The 22,726-nt window shown below is 39.6% G+C and overlaps 1 protein-coding gene across 9 annotated transcripts in view; it reads right to left on the bottom strand.

Moving 5' to 3' along the window:
* The window catches only part of LOC106611539 (LIM and calponin homology domains-containing protein 1), a 169,101-nt gene that overhangs the window by 28,848 nt on the left and 117,527 nt on the right, over positions 1–22,726 (bottom strand). For all 9 annotated transcript variants that reach the window (XM_045723843.2, XM_082955846.1, XM_045723847.2 and 6 more), the window contains one exon: positions 7,531–7,825. In XM_045723843.2, the coding sequence (XP_045579799.2) occupies positions 7,531–7,825 (295 nt within the window). The remainder of the gene's footprint in view (positions 1–7,530; positions 7,826–22,726) is intronic.

The raw sequence follows: 22,726 nt of genomic DNA, 5'->3' as shown, positions 1-22,726 counted from the left end.
CACCGTGCAGGACGTTTGGCATTTGCCAGAGAACACCAAGATTGGCAAATTCGCCACTGGCGCCCATGCACATTTGTGGCCTGCTGGAGGTCATTTTGCAGGGCTCTGGCAGTGCTCCTCCTGCTCCTCCTTGCACAAAGGCGGAGGTAGCGGTCCTGCTGCTGGGTTGTTGACCTCCTACGGCCACCTCCACGTCTCCTGATGTACTGGCCTGTCTCCTGGTAGCGCCTCCATGCTCTGGACACTACGCTGACAGACACAGCAAACCTTCTTGCGAGGGACCTCGCTCTAGCGGCACCACCAAAGTGGGGTGAGCCAGTGGTGGAGCGGGGTCTGTGTCCCGCTCCTGAGCCACCTCCGTAGGGGGGAGGATTGGGAAGGGGGGGTGTTGCACAAGAACCGTCGGTGACGGTGGCCACCCTCCCTTCCCTCCCTTTAGTTTGGGATTATTTTTATTTTGGGGTTTATTTTTGTGTTTTTTGTTTGAGGTGCATCCGGGGTCTGCACCGGGGGGTGGTGGTATTGTCACGTCCTGACCAGTAAAAGGGGTTGTTTGTTATTGTAGTTTGGTCAGGGCGTGGCAGGGGGTGTTTCTTTAGTGTGTTTCGGGATTTTTTGGGGGCAATGTTCTATGTTAGTATATTTCTGTGTCTATTTCTATGTTCAAGGTTTTTTGGTTTGGCCACAAATTAGAAGCAGCTGTTCTTCGTTGCTTTTAATTGGAGGCCATATTTAAGTAAGGGGTTTTTGTCACTGTTTGTTTGTGGATAGTTGTTCCGTGTATAGCGTGTTGCCTTACAGGACTGTTTTCGTCGGTGTTTGTTATTTTGTTCAGTGTTCACGTTCCTTCTCAATAAAAGAAGATGAGTATACGCATTCCCGCTGCATTTTGGTCTAATCCATATGACGAACGTTACTGTGTGTGTGTATATATATTCCTTTATTATTTTCCCTAACCCACCTCCCCTAATTGTAGCAAACTGATGGACACCAACCCGTAGGCTTCTACTTCCAGCATACATTTTACGGACACAGCATACTTTACATTAGTCATCTTTTGTTTGTTTTTAGTCCCATCCTTCAGCTATCTGCAACCTCTCTCTTCTATCTCTATACACCATCCAGTTTGAGTTCTGTTTGCCATATACAGTGGCAAGAAAAAGTATGTGAACCCTTTGGAATTCTGTATTTCTGCATAAATTGGTCATAAAATTAGATCTGATTTTCATCTAAGTCACAACAATAGACAAACAATAGTATTCCACCCTACCTTGTCACAACACATCTGATTGGCTCAAACGCATTAAAAAGGAAATAAATTCCACAAATTAACTTTTAACAAGGCACACCTGTTAATTGAAATGCATTCCAGGTGACTACATCATGAAGCTGGTTTAGAGAATGCCAAGAGTGTGCAAAGCTGTCACCCAGGCAAAGGGTGGGTATTTGAAGAATCTCAAATATAAAATATATTTGGTTACTACATGATTCCATATGCGTTATTTCATAGTTTTGATGTCTTCACTATTATTCTACAATGTAGAAAATAGTAAAAATAAAGAAAAACCCTTGAATGAGTAGGTGTTCTAAAACCTTTGACCGGTAGTGTATGTCAATACATCTGCCAGAAACACATAGGGAGACTCGTCCAAAATAAAGAAGACCACAAACATCGCAAACAGCAGACTCCTGGCAAACACCGAAACCCCAAACGTCTGGGCTTGGTTTTCACATGGAACGAGAGGGCAACTGTGTGTCCAACACCAACAAAAGCAGTGCACCACAGCAAAGCTTATGTTTGGAAAGCTCCTCGGACATCCCTAGAATAACTATTTTGTGTGTTCTAAATGGCACCATATTCCCTATATAGTGCACTACTTTTGACCAGAGCCTTGTACTGCACTATATCAGCAATAGGATGCCATTTAAGACACATACTTGGAACATGCCCTATACACAACTTTTATTTCCACTTTATAGTGTCGTTAGTCAGCCAAAATAGTGACAAGCCAGGTTTTCAGATATCATTGAGGCCAGAGAAAGCAGACATATCCATAGGGTGGATCCAAATTCAACTCACAAATGGGCCCAAATGAGCATCAGTCATGTCTGTGTCAAATAACAGGCAAAGTTAAACTCTTACGAAACAGTTTACTGAATCCCTCAGAGTTTGTGTAAATAGCTGTCCGCAAAAGACTTTAAGTGTCTGCATAGGCATGTTTAAAGGTGTCATCACCAAAACAGTGTAAGCTTTAAAATGTGCACCTTGGTTCAACACACCTTACAGGAAAAACATTTGAAGATTGGGGCAAAGGATTAATTAAGTTGGGGTCATTGGAACTGTGGCTTGATGAGCCAATAGCGTCTTTACGGGAAAGTCTCTTGTCTGGGGATTTTTGGGGTGAGGGGTTATTAAATGGAAACACTTTTGCCTGGGGGCTGTTGGGTTGGGACAAGGGGTAGGGTTTAGGCTTCAGGGGTTAGGGCATACTGTGATTGGCACCTTTGCTCAGCAGTCCCAGTCAGGTGTATAGCCGTCTCCCCGTGGGTGAGTGTGAGGGTCTGTGAGCGTTGAGGGGGGTTGTAGGGGTGACGTTCATATTCCTCCTCTCTCTCCTTCCACTCCTGCCTCCAAGTGCATGCCGGAATCAGCTTCCCTTCCTCCTCTTTCCTCCCCTCCATTTCTTCCTCCTTCTCTTCTTCCTTGTTCCTGTGTTCTTCTTCTGACTGATTCTGTGGTTTGGGAAGGGGTTGGGCTTGGGGCTCGGGGGATGGGGGCTCTATAGCGGCTATAACTGGGGGTACTTCTAGGGTGGGGAGTTCAGTCGGACTGTTATACACACACACACACGCACATGCACACAAGGGGCAATCCCAACAACACCAACATGCAACCACGGCACAGGTGGTACGACACGACACAACACAGCACAAACCAAAGCCACAACACATACGTGAAACACACAACCGTTACCACAAAACCCAGTCACAGAGTGGTCATATGGACAATGACAATGGGAGTAGTAAATAGAAACCAATGGAAACATGCACGGTGGATGGGGAAAAAGAGGAGGAGCAAAGAAAGAAAAGAAAAACCATCACACATGATAATGACACAATCTCAAGTCATTTGAACAGTCACTGAAAAGCAGAACAAGCTGAATGAAGGATAATGTACGGGTCAGTATTGGTCAGTCAGGGACCCGATGACCTCAGAAAGAAGCTCAGGCCAATCTCATGATGTCATGCAAGCACAAATACATACTCGCACAAAAATACACTGACAAATGCACACATACAGTACTCATGGACATACTCAGATAGGTATGGTATGACCTACCCTTGCACACCCACATGCAGGTTTAGACTTATGTGCACCCACACACACACACACACACACACACACACACACACACACACACACACACGTATGCCCGCACGCACGCACGCACGCACGCACACGCACACGCACACGCACACACACAGACACAGACACACACTCGTACGTACAATACCAGTAAAAAGTTTGGACACCTACTCAATCAAGGGTTTTTATTTATTTTTACTATTTTCTACATTGTAGGATAATAGTGAAGACATCACAACTATGAAATAACACATGGAATAATGTACTAACCAAAAAAGTGGTAATCAAATTCAAATATATTTTATATTTCAGATTCTTCAAAGTAGCCACCCTTTGCTTTGATGACAACTTTGTACACTCTTGGCATTCTCTCAACCAGCTTCACCTGCAATGCTTTTCCAACAGTGCTGAAGGAGGTACCACATATGCTGAGCACTTGTTGGCTGCTTTTCCTTCCCTCTGCGGTCTAACTCATCCCAAACCATCTCAATTGGGTTGAGGTCAGGTGAAAGTGGAGGCCAGGTCATCTGATGCAGCACTCCATCACTCTCCTTCTTGGTCAAATAGCCCTTACACAGCCTGGAGGTGTGATGGGTCACTGTCCTGTTAAAAACAAATGACAGTCCCACTAAGCACAAACCAGATGGGATGGCGTATCGCTGCAGAATGCTGTGGTAGCCATGCTGGTTAAGTGTGCCTTGAATTCTAAATAAATCACTGACAATGTCACCAGCAAAGCACCCCCACGCCATCACACCTCCTCCATGCTTCACGGTGGGAATCACACATGCAGACATCATCCATTCACCTACTCTGCGTCTCAAAGTCAAGGCGGTTGGAACCCAAAATCTCAAATTTGGACTCATCAGTCTAAAGGACAGATATCCACCGGTCTAATGTCCATTGCTCGTGTTTCTTGGCCCAAGCAAGTATCTTCTTATTATTGGTGTCCTTTAGTGGTGGATCTTTGCAGCAAAAAGACCATGAAGGCCACGCAGTATCCTCTGAACAGTTGATGTTGAGATGTGTCTGTTACTTGAACTCTGTGAAGCATTTATTTTGGCTGCAATTTCTGAGGCTGGTAACTCTAATGAACTTATCTTCTGCAGCAGAAGTAACTCAGGGTCTTCCTTTCCTGTGGCGGTCCTCATGAGAGCCAGTTTCATCATAGCCTTTGATGGTTTTTGCGACTGCACTTGAAGAAACTTTCAAAGTTCTTGAAATGTTTCGGATTGATTGACCTTCATGTCTTAAAGTAATGAGGGACTGTCGTTTCTCGTTGCTTATTTGTGCTGTTCTTGCCATAATATAGGCTTGGTCTTTTACCAAATAGGGCTATCTTCTGTATACCACCCCTACCTTGTCACAACACAACTGATTGGCTCAAACGCATTAAAAAGGAAATAAATTCCACAAATTAACTTTTAACAAGGCACACCTGTTAACCTGTTGGGTCTAGGGGGCAGCATTTGCACGTCTGGATAAAAAAAATGTACCCGATTTAATCTGGTTACTAATCCTACCCAGTAACTAGAATATGCATATACTTATTATATATGGATAGAAAACACTCTAAAGTTTCCAAAACTGTTTGAATGGTGTCTGTGAGTATAACAGAACTCATTTGGCAGGCAAAACCCTGAGACATTTTCTGACAGGAAGTGGATACCTGATGTGTTGTATTGACTTTAAACCTATCCCATTGAAAAACACAGGGGTTTAGGAATATTTTGGCACTTCCTATTGCTTCCACTAGATGTCACCAGCCTTTACAAAGTGTTTTGAGTCTTCTGGAGGGAGATCTGACCGAACAAGAGCCATGGAACGATGATGTCCCATTAGACACCTGGCGCGCGAGTTCATGTTGGGTACCCTCGTTCCAATACGTTATAAAAGAGTATGCATTCGTCCACCTTGAATATTATTCATGTTCTGGTTAAAAAAGGCCCTAATGATTTATGCTATACAACGTTTGACATGTTTGAACGAACGGAAATATATTTTTTCCCCTCGTTCATGACGAGAAGTCCGGCTGGCTTACATCATGTGCTAACGAGACGGAGATTTTTGGACATAAATGATGAGCTTTTTTGAACAAAACTACATTCGTTATGGACCTGTGATACCTGGAAGTGACATCTGATGAAGAGAATCAAAGGTAATGGATTATTTACATAGTATTTTCGATTTTAGATCTCCCCAACATGACGTCTAGTCTGTATCGCAACGCGTATTTTTCTGGGCGCAGTGCTCAGATTATTGCAAAGTGTGATTTCCCAGTAAGGTTATTTTTAAATCTGGCAAGTTGATTGCGTTCAAGAGATGTAAATCTATAATTCTTTAAATGACAATATAATATTTTACCAATGTTTTCTAATTTTAATTATTTAATTTGTTACGCTGACTTGACTGCCGGTTATTGGAGGGAAACGATTTCCTCAACATCAATGCCATAGTAAAACGCTGTTTTTGGATATAAATATGAACTTGATAGAACTAAAAATGCATGCATTGTCTAACATAATGTCCTAGGAGTGTCATCTGATGGAGATTGTAAAAGGTTAGTGCATCATTTTAGCTGGTTTTATGGTTTTGGTGACCCTGTCTTTGACTTGACAAAACATTACACACAACTCTTGTAAATGTACTGTCCTAACATACTCTAAATTTATGCTTTCGCCGTAAAACCTTTTTGAAATCGTAAAACGTGGTTAGATTAAGGAGATGTTTATCTTTCAAATGGTGTAAAATAGTTGTATTTTTGAAAAATTTGAATTTTGACATTTATTTGGATTCAAATTTGCCGCTCTTGAAATGCACCTGCTGTTGATGGAGTGCACCACGGGTGGCACGCTAGCGTCCCACCTAGCCCCAAGAGGTTAATTGAAAGGCATTCCAGGTGACTACCTTATCAAGGCAAAGGGTGTCTACTTTGAAGAATCTCAAATATAAAATATATTTAGATTTGTTTAACACTTTTTTGGTTACTACATGACTCCATATGTGTTATTTCATAGTTTATGTCTTCACTATTATCCTACAATGTAGAAAACAGTACAAATAAAGAGAAAACCTTTGAAAGAGTAGGTGTGTCCAAATGTTTGACTGTACATGTGTGTGTGCACAATGCAAGCTTATGCACATAAGTGCACGCACACACACACACACACACACACACACACACAAGCACGCACACAAACGTGTGCATACACACACACACACACACACATCATTTTTGCCATCTACTGAAATATTACAAGACGAGTGGAACAAGACATATTTTTGTTTCATGAAAACCTCAATACTCTGTTTTGATATCAGTTTCCACCAACACTCAACCCGAGTCATATAGTAGCAAAAATCGGTCACACATTTTAATAGTCACCTATTTGTCTGAATAGCAAATGCCTCGCCAGTTGCTGGCTTTTCTCTCAGTGCTTCAGTCTCGGCCAATCAAAACACACATCTGGTCTCCATCAGCCCATCACTTCATGCCACCACTGTACACTTTCTATTTTATTTTCCCTTTTCTTAAACATGCGTGTTCCACATCAGACAGGACATTCCCAGTCTCCCTTGTGCAATGGGTGAATTACAATATGAAGGAAAATTGGCTGGAGATAGCTGTTTTTAAAGTGCTGTGTCAGGGCTGGTGGAAGAAACAACATATCGGTGATACGTATAGAAGCTAGACACTTCTTGAAAAGAAAGAATAAGCGAGTTTGCTTTGTCTCGATGGTACCAAAGAAAGTGCTGTTAGTGTGAACATTATGGGCTAACGTTTGGATTGATTGAAAACAGTTATCACTTTAGTGAACAATACTTTCTCAATATACTGTATGACAAATATTTATAACCAGCATATATAGTGATGGCCTTCTACTGCTATTGAAATAACCGCTCACACTATCTATTGGCTTGGGTCTGTCTATATTGTTCTGTCAAAGTGTGGCAGGTGATACAGGTCAGTAAAAGAGTCCATGGAGGAAAGAGTGCCAACAACACATTTAACAAATTACACCATGGCTATGATCCAATATCCATACTAGCATTCCACTTAGAATCCAATAAATTGCTTGTGGATATTGGGACAGAGCCTACTACCACCACAACATTCAATCTATCCCTTCTACCACTACTACAACTGCATCACCAATGCTCACCTGAAGGGTCTATTGCTTCCTATGGGCGAGGTGGCGGTACTCCAGCTCTTGCGGCCGCCCCCGCCCCCTCTGCCACCGTCCTCCTCCCGACCCTCACGGTCGCCCCTCTTCCGGCGCAGCGGTGTGGGCACATAGCCACTGGCGTTGCTCTTGTTGGGCAGGTACTGGTTGAAGGGCACCATCACTCTGGGCTCGCTCACCGAGGTCCGCCGTGCCAGCATGTCGTCCTTGCGCACGTCCGGCAGCTTCCTGCCCCCGTGGGGTCCGACGTCGGACTCTGAGTCGCTGCCGCGGCCTGGTGGGTGCAAGAGAGGGAGAGACTTTGACTTTTGATCCGTCTTTATTGAGACCTTCTCATTTGCTTAAAACCATGAAACCTTGGCCCACCCCCTGTGAGAGCGTGCGAGAGAGAAAGAAATAGAAAGAAAAGAGAAAGAAAAAAAGAGAAATGAGAGAGAAAGAGGGGGGAGAGAGAGACAAAACAGAAAACAAAAAGAGAAATAACTGCTTAGGTTTTTAAAATTCTACATCAGTAACCATTTTTCCATAAACTGTTTTTATGCGGGTAAAGTTATACTGTCAACAACAACAAAAAACAACAGCTATGATGGAAACAGGAAGTGTCTGTACAATTTCATAAATGTTGATAGACAATTTGTCCGTTTGACATGGTAGTATCTTTTTGTGTCGGTAAAATGAAATATGCGACAAATTGCGGTGGAAACAATTTAGTGCGCAATTGTTGATAGATTAACCATGTCGAGGTAAATTTGCAGTCACACGATGCTATGTTGTGTTGTCGTCCGACTATGACTTGAAAAAGCATGCACCGTTTATTAGGCTACAGATTAAATAAATGATGATGAACATCACAGGGTGGTGAAAGTACTTTCCAATAAATATTGAGGGTCTTGATTTGTATGCTAGTGACATGATGATCATGCTGCCAATTAACAAATAAGAATGATCTTGCGCTTATCCATCTCACCTAACCTGTCAACTTAATCAGTGAACTGTTGTTTAGAGAGCATGCACACGTTTGCCATTTATCGCAACAGTCTGTGTGACAAAACCATCAATAGAATAGAAAATGCAATGGAAACACATTGAATTTATGTTTTTTATTTGCTACATGATAACTTTAGCGCAAAAGTTTTTTTTTAATGTGCACTACGTCATCACGTAGTGTACATAAAGTCAGTTTTGATGGAAACAAAACTCGAAATGCGCATATTTTTTTACGAATTAAATAATATATATAATCTGTCTCAAATTGGATGGAAACCTAGCTAGAGTTTCACAATCGGGCCACTTTCATTGGTTTTCATTTCAATTAAGCTATCCAATCACTGACCTCTGAAATTGGATAGATGTTACTGAAAGTAGTCCACAGGTAAGCTAGAAACATCCTAATGGTTATATATCCTCAATACAATGGACAATTGAACAGCAAGACATCTTCTAGATTGTCCCTTCAAGAGCTCTGAGTCTGAAATAGCCATAGACTGTATAAAAGGAAATAAACCACAAGAATCAGATTGAAAGAACATTCAGGAGTCCCCCAGGACATGGCCTAGATAATAATGTGACTTGCCGGTCTAGCAGTGAAGTAACTTTTTAACCACCTATGCACCTTACCGGGTTATCTCAAACAAAATGTACAGTAAACTTTTTATGGGCTAAGGTAGATACTTTAGTATTGCTCTTGCAACCATAAATCAACCGAAAATTGTTGGAATACCAGTATTTGAAGGGCATTAGACAGCACATACAATATCAATCATCTTTACTCTTTCGCGAACTCAAAGGCACCTAATTACACCCCATGGTTGAAAAGAATGCATTTGATGAAAATGTTTGCCACAATATCAGCTTTTTCTGTCGGCAGTAACACCTGGTCATGCTGAAGCGCATCCCTCAAGGTCTTCTCCCTACTCCACCACGTAAATTCCTCCCCAAGATGTTCACCACATGTGTTCCTAGTATCCCCCCCCCTTCCCTAAAGAGCACAGTACCACGTACACTCTGTGCGATAGGTAAGGTCAAGCACACAATCTCCTCTGTTTGTCTCATTCACTGTTGCTGAGACTGAATCTTCTAGAGTCAACCAGTTCACTTGGACTTAAACTCTTAGAATAAAAAGTGCTATCTAGAACCTAAAAGGGTTCTTCGGCCTTTTGGTTTCAGGAAGAAGCTTTTTGGGTTCAATGTAGAACTATTTCCACAGAGGGTTCTACATGGAACCCAAAAGGGTTCTACCTGGAACCAAAAAGGGTTATCCTATGGGGAAAACCAAATAACCCTTTTGGAACCCTTTTTTCTAAGTGTGTAGAGATTTTCAGCTTCCCAAATGGCACTCTATTCCCCTTACATAGTGCACTATTTTTGACGAGAGCCTTATGGATCCTGGTCAAAAGTCATGCACTATAGGGTGCCATTTGGAATACCAACATTGACTTTTTTGGCAGGATGAAGGCTAGAAAGAGGCCTCAAGCTTCTTCTGCTTCAAACTGACCGTCGATTCTAAAGTAGAGGGGTTTGACCATTCAACTGCTTCAACTGAAGCAGGTGCCATTCATGCATGCAGCCCATATTGACTGACATGTGGTCTACTGTTTTAACATGTGTGCACCATGGTACCATACACTGTAAAGTAGGGATGCACGATATATCGGTGAACATATCGGAATTGTCCGATATTAGCTAAAAATGCCAACATCTGTATTGGCCCGATGTCTAGTTTAACGCCGATGTGCAAACCGATGTCAAAGCTGACGTGCATACCTATATAACGTAGGTACATGACGTAATGACGCCACGTAAAATTTTGCGCTACATGTGCAACACAGCATTCCTGTACAGTGAACTAAGTATGCCCCCAATGCAATTCAAAAGTATAATACATCTAGTGTGATTTCAACAGATTGTCAAATTAACAAATGATTGACTTTTGCTGATTTTATATAACAATATTCCAACCTCGTTTAGCATGATCTGTTCAATTATGGCATAGTTCTACTATTTGTATTCATTTGCATCACTGTCAATGGCATACTTTTATTTTGAAGGCTAACCGCAAAGTCCACTATTGTGGCTAATCCTTATTGTGGCTAGCTTAACATAGATGGGTCAGACGACCATTAATGAAATAAGAACTGTCTTATAAATGAGGGTTATTTAGATGATGACACCAAGCTAGCTAACAATATAGCTACTGAAACAGATGTCGTTTTGCTATGTTTTTAGGGAAGAACATTGTTAGCATCCATGAACTAGCTAGCTTTTTTTATGACCAGCATCATAGTATACGTATCGATGAATCATTGTGACATGAAATATGAGTGATAGTGTAATCAATGTGTAATAGCTAGGTAAAAAGTGTGTGATTTTTCTTGTATGTTTTCGACACGCAAAGACCCAAATGACATTCCACAGAAATCCTGGTTGAGAATAAAATGACTTAACAAATGAACAAGGAAACAGCACAGCAAGTAAGTGAAAGAAATATGTTTTGATTATGTTTTACTGGTAATGGGGACATACAGTTGAAGTCGGAAGTTTACATACACCTCAGCCAAATACATTTAAACTCAGTTTTTCACAATTCCTGACATTTCATCCGAGTAAAAATTCCCTATCTTAGGTCAGTTAGGATCACCACTTTATTTTAAGAATGTGAAATGTCAGAATAATAGCGGAGAAAATGATTTCTTTCAGCTTTTATTTCTTTCATCACATTCCCAGTGGGTCAGAAGTTTACATACACTCAATTAGTATTTGGTAGCATTGCCTTTAAATTGTTTAACTTGGGTCAAACGTTTCGGGTAGCCTTCCATAAGCTTCCCACAATAAGTTGGGTGAATTTTGGCCCATTCCTCCTGACAGAGCTGGTGTAAATGAGTCAGGTTTGTAGGCCTCCTTGCTCACATGCCTTTTCAGTTCTGCCCACCAAATTTTCTATAGGATTGAGGTCAGGGCTTTGTGAAGGCCACTCCAATACCTTGACTTTGTTGTCCTTAAGCCATTTTGCCACAACTTTGGAAGTATGCTTGGGGTCATTGTCCATTTGGAAGACCCATTTGGAGGACATTTCTCCAAAAAGTACGATCTTTGTCCCCATGTGCAGTTGCAAACCGTAGACTTGCTTTTATTATGGCGGTTTTGGATCAGTGGCGTCTTCCTTGCTGTGCGGCCTTTCAGGTTATGTCGATATAGGACTCGTTTTACTGTGGATATAGATATTTTTGTACCTGTTTCCTCCAGCATCTTCACAAGGTCCTTTGCTGTTGTTCTGTTATTGATATGCACTTTTCGCACCGAAGTAAATTCATCTCGAGGAGACAGAACACGTCTCCTTCCTGAGCGGTATGATGGCTGTGAGGTCCCATGGTGTTTATACTTGCGTACTATTGTTTGTACAATTGAACATGGTACCTTCAGGCGTTTGGAAACTACTCCCAAGGATGAAACAGACTTGTGGAGGTCTACAATTTTTGTTTAGGTATTGGCTGAGGTCTTGGCTGATTTCTTTTGATTTTCCCGTGATGTCAAGCAAAGAGGCACTGAGTTTGAAGGTAGGCCTTGAAATACATCCACAGGTACACCTCCAATTGACTCAGATTATGTCAATTAACCTATCAGAAGCTTCTAAAGCCATGACATCATTTTCTGGAATTTTCCAAGCTGTTTGAAGGCACAGTCAACTTAGTGTATGTAAACTTCTGACCCACTGGAATTGTGATACAGTGAATGATAAGTGAAGTAATCTGTCTGTAAACAATTGTTGGAAAAATTACTTGTGTCATTCACCAAGTAGATGTCCTAACCGACTTGCCGAAACTATAGTTTGTTAACAAGAAATTTGTGGAGTGGTTGAAAAACAAGTTTTAATGACTCCAACCTAAGTGTATGTAAACTTCTGACTTCAACTGTACGTAAATGCCAACAAAATAACTTTTTGGTCAGTGGTGTGTGTGTGTGATTGTGCATGTGTAACCTTATTTAGCTAGGCAAGCCAGTTAAGAACAAATTCTTATTTACAATAACGGCCTACCCCGGCCAAACCCGGACAACGCTGGGCCAATTGTGCGCTGCCCTATGGGACTCCCAATCATGGCCGGATGTGATACAGCCTGGTTTCAAACCAGGGGCTGTAGTGACGCCTCTTACACTGAGATACAGTGCCTTAGACCACTGCGTGCATGTGTGTGTGTTAACTATTTAACTGTACTAGAATGCTTAAAAGGCCGCTAACATTTTTAATATAGTTATCGTGTTTTTTTGGCAAGGAAAATATTGAATATCGGTATTGGCCAAAAATGTCATATTGGTACATCACTACTGTAAAGACCTGTATGAGAAACCTTGGACCATGGGTCAATGCAATACCGAATCTCAATACTGTATGTTCCCGTGTTTCTATATCTTTCTGTATAATACCATGGGATCACATATGTTAATACTAAAGCAAGTGTTGGTGTGAGTGTGTGCGTGTGTTTGTGTGTATCAGGGTCATTATGTGTGCATTTTGGACAAGCAAACTTTTAAGAAATTAACTTTAAAATATAATTTTTTTCAATTGCATGGAGAATATGTCTAGAATATGGAAAAACAGTTTTTCCCATCTCAGGCATTAAAATCCCTTCAACTTACACTACCTTTCAAAAGTTTGGGGTCACTTAGAGATTTCCTTTTTTGTCCATTAAAATAACATAAAATTGATCACATATACTGTGTTGTCACGCCTGTCGTCGTAGAGAGACAGGGACCAATGCGCAGCGGGTTTCGTGCTCAACATATTTATTTATAAAATAATGCGAACACCACGGAAGAAAACAATAAACAAACTAGCGACATGAAACAGTGAAAGCAGGCTCAACAAAAAGCAGTGCTCTCAAACAACTACCCACGAAAATCAAAGACAAACACACCCATATAGGACTCCCAATCAAAGGCAACTCAACACACCTGCCTTCAATTGAGAGTCCAACCCCAATCAACTAGACATAGAAACACAGACATAGACCAGTGACAAACCCCATAATACATACATCAACTACCCTCTGCCACGTCCTGACCAAACTACAATAACCAAATATACTCTATACTGGTCAGGACGTGACATGTGTAGACATTGTTAATGTTGTAAACGGCAGATTTTTTATGGAATATCTACATAGGCGTACAGAGGCCCATTATCAGCAACCATCACTCCTGTGTTCCAATGGCACGTTGTGTTAGCTAATCTAAGTTTATAATTTTAAAAGGCTAATTGTTCATTAGAAAAACTTTTGCAATTATGTTAGCACAGTTGAAAACTGTTGTCCTGATTAAAGAAGCAATACAACTGTCCTTCTTGAGACTCGTTGAGTATCTCGAGCATCAGCATTTGTGGGTTCGACTACAGACTCAAAATGTCCAGAAATAAAGAACTGTCTTCTGAAACTTGTCTGTCTATTCTTGTTCTGAGAAATGAAGGCTATTCCATGCGAGAAATTGCCAAGAAACTGAAGATCTCGTACAACACTGTGTACTATTCCCTTCACAGAACAGCGCAGACTGGCTCTAACCAGAATAGAAAGAGGAGTGGGAGGCCCCAGTGCACAACTGAGCAAGAGGACAAGTACATTAGAGTGTCTAGTTTGAGAAACAGACGCCTCACAAGTCTTCAACTGGCAGATTCATTAAATAGTACCCGCAAAACACCAGTCTCAACGTCAACAGTAAAGAGTCGACTCCGGGATGCTGGCCTTCTAGGCAGAGTTGCAAAGAAAAAGCCATATCTCAGACTGGCAAATAAAAAGAACAGATTAAGATGGGCAAAATAACACAGACACTGGACAGTGTAAGATTGATTTGATTTGATTGGAAGAAAATGTTATGGACAGACAAATCTAAGTTTGAGGAGACAGCTCCATAACACCATGGCTGTACTAAATTCTACAGGGACTTCAGGTTACGAAAAAATAAAGTATGGGAACTGTAAAAATATCTGAAAACTATGACGTGGATATGAACACACACGTACTCAATTACATGCTCGCTTACACATACGGACTTATACATACACACAACACCTGACAAATCTAAGTTTGAGGAGACAGCTCCATAACACCATGGCTTTACTAAATTCTACAGGGACTTCAGGTTACGAGAAAATAAAGTATGGGAACTGTAAAAATATCTGAAAACTATGACGTGGATATGAACACACACGTACTCAATTACATGCTCGCTTACACATACGGACTTATACATACACACAACACCTGATCTCTCTTCTCTCACTCTCTCTTTCTCTCTTTTCTCTTCTCTCCCTCTCTCTCTATTGTCGAGAACTGTTTTATAATTTAATGTGTTTATTGTTTGTCTATCTTTTTTTTATGTATTTGTCTACAAGTTTTATATGTTTACAACAAGCAAGGGGAAGATATAAGAATAGGGGCGTTGGGGAATAATAACATATTGTACAGAATACATTTGTACTGTAGTGAAGCCATCTCCCGAGTAATGCAAGGTCTCTTTCATGATCATGTGAAACATTGCTATGGAAATGCTGGGATGTGTTTTTCAATGATGTTCAAGGTAATTATGGTGCAACTATGATGGTGAAACGATTTGGATTACAATTATCATCATGAATATTAAGGCTTTACACACTACATGTTACACACAGACACTCAACCACGCAAATTAGCAGTTATTATTTATTTGGACAGCACACATTATAGTCCTACTCTTATACTGACATCGTACACACTCAGTAAATCACATCCAATATCATACACATCAACCTACTCAGATTTACTACACACATAATATCTTGTCTCAATTTTCTAACATCTGTGGCATTCGCTCACAGGCAAACAGGCAAGGGAATAAAAAATATATTGCTAGAACCTATTTCTTGAATTCTAAATATCAGAAGCTCTAATTTTGAACGTCAAAATACCTCTTACGGCAGTAACTTTACAAGCACTAATTATGGTCAATTTAGACTGAGAATAGTATCTAGTTACGGTAAGGGGTGAAATAAGTATAGCTAGTTATAATTGTAACGGTTTGGCAGATTATAAAAAAAGAAGCTCAGTCTTTACATGGCTAAAAGAAAAGGAATATAACATACTGTTTACAGGAAACTCACTCTACATCCTTAGATGAAGTTGCGTGGAAAAAGGAATGGGGTGGTGAAATAATTTTCTGTCATGGACAAAGGACCTCAAAAGGTGTGATGATATTAATTAACAAAAATTTCGATCTGAATGTCCAAATAACCAGGAATGATTCGCAAAGAAGGTGGATCCTTTTGAATATGAAAGTGGATGAAAAAGAGATTTGGTTCATTAACCTCTTGTCGTTCGCCTAGGATAGGGGGCGCTACAGCGATTTTTTAAAGAAATTAGTGCCCATTTTAAACGGCCTCCTACTCAAACTCAGAAGCTAGGATATGCATATAATTAATACTTGTGGATAAAAAACACCCTAAAGTTTCTAAAACTGTTTGAATGGTGTCTGTGAGTATAACAGAACTCATATGGCAGTCAAAACCCCGAGACCGATCGTAACTGGAAGTGGAATTCTGAATTGCGGACTCAACTTCATCAGTTTGCCTGTAAATCACACAGTGAGCAATGGTTCATTTAGCACTTCCTATTGCTTCCACTAGATGTCCCCAGTCTTTACAAAGTGATTTGAGCCTTCTACTGTGAAAACTGAATGAATGAGACGCAGTGGAACGTGGTCACACGGAGAGGGCCATCACCATTATGACGCCGGCGCCCCTGGCTACCCTCCCCTTTTGAAACGTTTTGAAACACAATGCAATCGTCCCCATTGAATCTTATTGGAGCTCTGGTTGAAAAAGGCCCTAAAGATTTATGTTATACAACGTTTGACATGTTTGAACGAACCAAAATTAACCTGTTTAGGATAGGGGGCAGTATTGACACGGCTGGATAAAAAACATACCCGATTTAATCTGGTTACCACTCCTACCCAGTAACTAGAATATGCATATACTTATTACATATGGATAGAAAACACCCTAAATTTTCTAAAACTGTTTGAATGGTGTCTGTGAGTATAACAGAACTCAAATGGCAGGTCAAAACCTGAGAGATTCCTTTACAGGAAGTGGCCTGTCTGACCATTTCTTGAACTTCTTTTCCATCTCTATCATTTACTAAGGATCTCTGCTCTAACGTGACACTTCCCACGTCGTCCATAGGCGCTCAGAGCCCGGGAAAAAACAGAATGTCGTCATTCCAGCCCCAGGCTGAAACACATTATCGCCTTTCTCAAGTGGCCGATCAAGGGACACTGGGCTTAGGCGCGTGACCCGACCGCCCCCGCCTTTGGGATTTTTTCCTCTGTTTGCCGAAAAGGAGATTCCCTGTCGGAATATTATCGCTTTTCTACGAGAAAAATGGCGTAAAAATTGATTTTAAACAGCGGTTGACATGCTTCGAAGTACGGTAATGGAATATTTAGAATTTTATTGTCACGAATTGCGCCATGCGCGCGACACTTCTTTACTATTTCGGATAGTTTCTGGAACGCACGAACAAAACGCCGCTATTTGGATATAACGATGGATTATTTGTGACCAAACCAACATTTGTTATTGAAGTATAAGTCCTGGGAGTGCATTCTGACGAAGACAACAAAGGTAATAACATTTTTGTTATAGTAAATCTGATTTTGGTGAAGGCTAAACTTGCCGGGTGTCTAAATAGCTAGCCTGTGATGGCTGGGCTATGTACTTAGAATATTGCAAAATGTGCTTTCACCAAAAAGCTATTTTAAAATCGGACATATCGAGTGCATAGAGGAGTTCTGTATCTATAATTCTTAAAATAATTGTTATGCTTTTTGTGAACGTTTATCGTGAGTAATTTAGTAAATTGTTAGTAAATTCCCCGGAAGTTTGCTAGTTTGCTAGTTCTGAACGTCACATGCTAATGTAAAAAGCTGGTTTTTTGATATAAATATGAACTATATTGAACAAAACATGCATGTATTGTATAACATAATGTCCTAGGTGTGTCATCTGATGAAGATCATCAAAGGTTAGTGCTGCATTTAGCTGTCTTCTGGGTTTTTGTGACATTATATGCTAGCTTGAAAAATGGGTGTCTGATTATTTCTGGCTGGGTACTCTGCTGACATAATCTAATGTTTTGCTTTCATTGTAAAGCCTTTTTGAAATCGGACAGTGTGGTTCGATTAACGAGAGTCTTGTCTTTAAATAGCTGTAAAATAGTCATATGTTTGAGAAATTGAAGTAATAGGATTTTTAAGGTATTTTAAAATCGCGCCACAGGATTTAACTGGCTGTTACGTAGGTGGGACGAATTCGTCCCGCCTGCCCTAGAGAGGTAAAAAATAATGCATTTTATTGAAAGAGTAGTCCGGCAGCCAACGGAAGTTTTGGAGCAGCCTTCAGAACGTGCCAACAAGAACAAGCTATTGGGACGTAAAGGATTAACTTTTTCGAACGAAAATACATTTGTTGTGGACCTGGGATTCCTGGAAGTGCTTTCTGAGGAAGATAATCAAAGGTAAGGGATTAATGACAATAGTATACAAGACTAGATTTGATATGCAATTGTTCCAAGATGGCGCTGACCTGTAACGGTAGCCTATTTTTCTGAGTATCGCATCCCCTTTTATCGCAAAGTGTGATTACCCAGTAAAGTTATTTTTAAATCTGGCATTACAGGTGCTTTCAAGAGATATTCATCTATAAATCTTAGAATGACAATATTAGATTTTAAAAATGTTTTCGAATAGTAATTTAGTAAATTGTAGCGCTGTTTCACCGGATGCATTTGAGGGAAAATAGTTAGTCAACGTTACGCGCCGATGTAAAATGCTGTTTTTATATATAAATATGAACTTTATCGAACAAAAGAATGCATGTATTGTGTAACATGATGTCCTAGGGGTGTCATCTGATGAAGATTGTCAAAGGTTAGTGCTGCATTTAGCTGTTTTTTGGTTATTTGTGATGCATGTGGTTGGTCGGAAAATGGCTATGTGGCTACTTTTATGATATACTCCTCTAACATAATCTAATGTTTTGCTTTTGCTGTAAAGCCTTTTTGAAATCGGACAACGTGGTTCGATTCAGGAGAGGTGTATCTATAAAACGATATAACATAGTCCTATATTTGAATAAAAAAACAATATTAAATTTCGTTATGCTAATAGCGATAGGATTTTTCGCTGGATGTCCGAGCCCGACCAGGGGTTAATCTATATGGTCCAAATCAGGATGATCAGGTAACAAATGATCAAATCATTACGGTAGGAGACTATAACACAGTGTTAAGTACCTCAATGGACCGTAAAGGTAATCACTCTACAAACTATCGTCACCGTGCCCTTAAGGAAATCACAGATAATATGGACACGTTAGAAATATTTGGAGACTAAAAAACCCGGACCTAGTGAGATATACATGGAGGAGACTTAATCAAGCAAGTTGTCTTGACTACTTTCTTGTCTCTTTCTCTCTTGAATCAAAGGTTAAAAAAGTTTTAATAGTAGACAGAATGCGATCGGATCATCATCTAATTGGTATTCACATAACTCTTATAGATTTTCCACGTGGTTTGAGATATTAGAAATGTAATCAAAGTTTACTGGAGGACAACTTATTTTTAACTAAGACAAAATCATTTATAACTGAATTTTTCCAGTATAATATAGGTTCAGCAAAACCCCTTAATGTTAGGGATACATTTAAATGTACCTTCAGAGGTCATTCATTTCATCAATAATAAAAAAGCAGTTTCTGGCTAAAGAGACAAGACTAACAAGGGACATCCATGAACTAATAGTACAGGTAGATAGCCATAAAATGATACTATAGAGATACAAAATATGTTAGAGGAAAAACAAAAAGAACTTGAGGAACTTATTCAAGAACGATCTAATGTAATCTATTACAAAAATAAAGCAAATTGGATGGAATATGGAGAAAAATGCACAAAATTCATCCTGAATCTCCAATACAGGAACACTAACAAAAATAATTTGCAGAAACTCATCCCTGGAGACGAAGTCATCTATGATTCTCCAAATTATATTTTAAAAGACGAAGCTAAATGAAGATTACGGTAAGCAATTTTTTCCAAATAATATAAAAAACGGAAAATTAACAAATGTACAGAAAGATCAGTGCGAAGGCCAAATAACAGAGGAAGAACTTTGAGGCTATTAAATCCTTTCAGTCTGGAAAAACCCCAGGGCTTGATGGCATACCGGTAGAGGTATATCAAGCCTTTTTTGATATACTAAAAGATCCATTGTTAGATTGTTTTAACTACTCCTATAGAAATGGTAGTCTGTCAGGTACTCAGCAGGAAGGTCTGATTTCTCTATTATTAAAACAAGACCCAGATGTAAAATATAAAGACTCAGTCTATCTAAAAAACTGGAGGCCCCATGCACTTCAATGTTGATGCAAAAATACTAGTGAAATGCATAGCACTCAGAATTAAAAGGGTTTTACCAGGTATTGTTCATCCTGATCAGACAGGTTTTTTACATGGACGATACATTGGAGATAATATACGACAACTACTAGAAATAATAGAACATCATGAAACATCTAAGAAGCCAGGCCTGGTATTTATAGCGGATTTTGAAAAGGCATTTGTTAAAGTAAGACTGGATTTTATTTATAAATGCCTGGATTTTTTTCTATTTCGGTACTTCTCTTATAAAATGGGTAAAAATAATGTATAGCAACCCCTGGTGTAAAATAGTAAATAACGGCTACTTCTCAGAGAGTTTTGAATTGTCAAGAGGAGTTAAACAAGGGTGACCGCAGTCACCATATGTATTCGTTATGGCCATCGAAATGCTAGCTATTAAAATCAGATCCAATAACAACATTAGAGGATTAGAAATCTAAGCCTTAAAAACAAAGGTGTCCATGTATGCCGATGACTCAAGTTTTATATTAAGTCCGCAAGCTAGATCCCTGCAATGTCTCATTGAAGATCTAGATAACTTTTCTGTACTCTCTGGACTAAAACCTAATTATGATAAGTGTACAATATTACATATGGGATCTTTAAAAAATACAACTTTTACATTACTCTGCAGTTTACCTATAAAATGGGCTGATGGTGAAGTAGACATCATTGGTATTCATATCACAAAAGTTATAAATAAGCTCTCCACAATTAATTTCAATTGAAAACTTGTAAAAATAGACAAGATCCTGCAACCATGGAGGTAAATACCTGTCTATTTATGGAAACATTGCCCTGATTAACTCATTAGTCATATCTCAGTTTACTCAATTATGGCGCTGCCTACTCCTGATGATTAGTTTTTCAAATCATATGAGCAAAGAATATTTCGCTTTTTCTGGGACCCTAAAGCAGACAAAATAAAACGTGCTTATCTATATAATGAATATGAATTGGGTGGGTTGAGATTATTAAATATAATAGCACTAAACCTCTCTCTAAAAGCTTCACTTATTCAAAACTTTTACTTGAACCCTAAATGGTTCTCAAGTAGATTACGAAGAAAAGCTCATCCATTGTTTAAAAATTGCCTTTTTGCCTTTGTGCAGATTGCCATGTCTCATTTTCGATTAATTTATCATTTTTTCCCAAAGTATCTCACTTTTTCAAACAAGCATTGCAGATCTGGCTACAATTTCAATTTCATCCCAATGAAAAGATAGAACAAATATTACAACAAATATTATGGCTGAATTCAAATGTGCTGGTTGATAAAATACCTGTATTTATTGGAAAGATGTTTGAAAAGGGTAATTTGTTTTTAAATGATATTGTAAATTGGAATGGTAGAGTTATGTCCTTCATGGAGTTATCAGAATTGTATGGGAAGGTCTGCTCAATCCAAGAGTACACCCAATTGATTACAGCATTACCCCAAAAATGGAGGAGGCAGGTGGCAGTGGGAGGAGGTAGGGAACTGGTTTGTCTGCCCAATATAAAGGATCAAAACTGGCGCAGGAATAAAATGAGCATAAATAGGAAAGTATTCCAGTTTCATTTGAGGACCATGATGTTGTTGACAACTGTGGCATACAGATTGCAAAATAGTTAGGAAGAGATTTTTTATGTACCGATTCCATGGAACAGGGTGTATGAGTTGATATATAAAACAACTCAAATTTCAAGACTTTGTGCTTTTCAGCTAAAATTATTATATATAATTCTTGCCACCAACAAAATGTTGAATATTTGGGGCATAAAATCATCGAAGCTCTGCAGATTTTGTTGTGAGGATACAGAATCAATAGACCATTTAGTTTGGTATTGCCCTCATGTAGCCTGTTTCTGTTCTCAGGTTCAGGAATGGCTGAAAATGCATAGCATTGATGTAAAATTGACCCTAGAAATAGTACTGTTAGGAGATCTGGTGAGACCCGGTCAGTCAATTACTAATATACTAATACTCTTCGTAAAAGTATTTATCTTCAACTCGCAATCTGTGGATTCTATTTGATTAGATAGATTGAAATTGTACGTTAAACATCACAGCATAGTTGAAAGATATATATGTTCTGTAGAAATCTGAAGAGGGTGGCCAGCAGAGATAGATGGGATGGGCTGAGGGAAGCTGAGGGTTGGGATGTGGAATTGGAGACAAGTGGGAGTGGAGATGCTGTGCGGGAGATAGAATGATGGTCAAAGATAATAGTAAAAACAAAGAACTCTAAATAAAACATAATAAAAAGTACGTTTGAATGACACTGAGGGGCACTGTTTTTACAACTAATGCCGGTTTGCCAGAGGCTGATGCCGTGCACGTGTTTGTATACATGCATATACACACTCTCATTCAAATAAATGCATAAACGAACACACACATACATGTAATAGTGCCAGACATGCACACAAACATATACAGTTGGCATTGCTGTTATTATTTTAGTTGTCCTTGATGTTCTTTGTTTAAAATTATTTAAAAAAAAATATTTTGTAACTTTTCTTTGCATTGTTGTTTACTGTTTTCTTCTGTCTTTTCCTTTTTTCTCTTTAGTTCATTCTCTTGGTTGTTGGTGCATTGGGGGGTTCTTGGGGGTGGGGAATGAAATTAATTGTATTTTTTATTTTTCTTCTTGGGGAGGACTGTGGGAGGGGTCTCGAATGGTTGAGGGCCAGCTATTGGGGAACTGTGGGGGGGGGGGGGGGGGGGTGTG

The sequence above is a fragment of the Salmo salar genome, chromosome 09 (assembly GCF_965601325.2).
Source record: "Salmo salar chromosome 09, fSalSal1, whole genome shotgun sequence".
NCBI classification, from domain to species: domain Eukaryota; kingdom Metazoa; phylum Chordata; class Actinopteri; order Salmoniformes; family Salmonidae; genus Salmo; species Salmo salar.
This window is presented reverse-complemented; position numbering and strand designations above follow the sequence as displayed.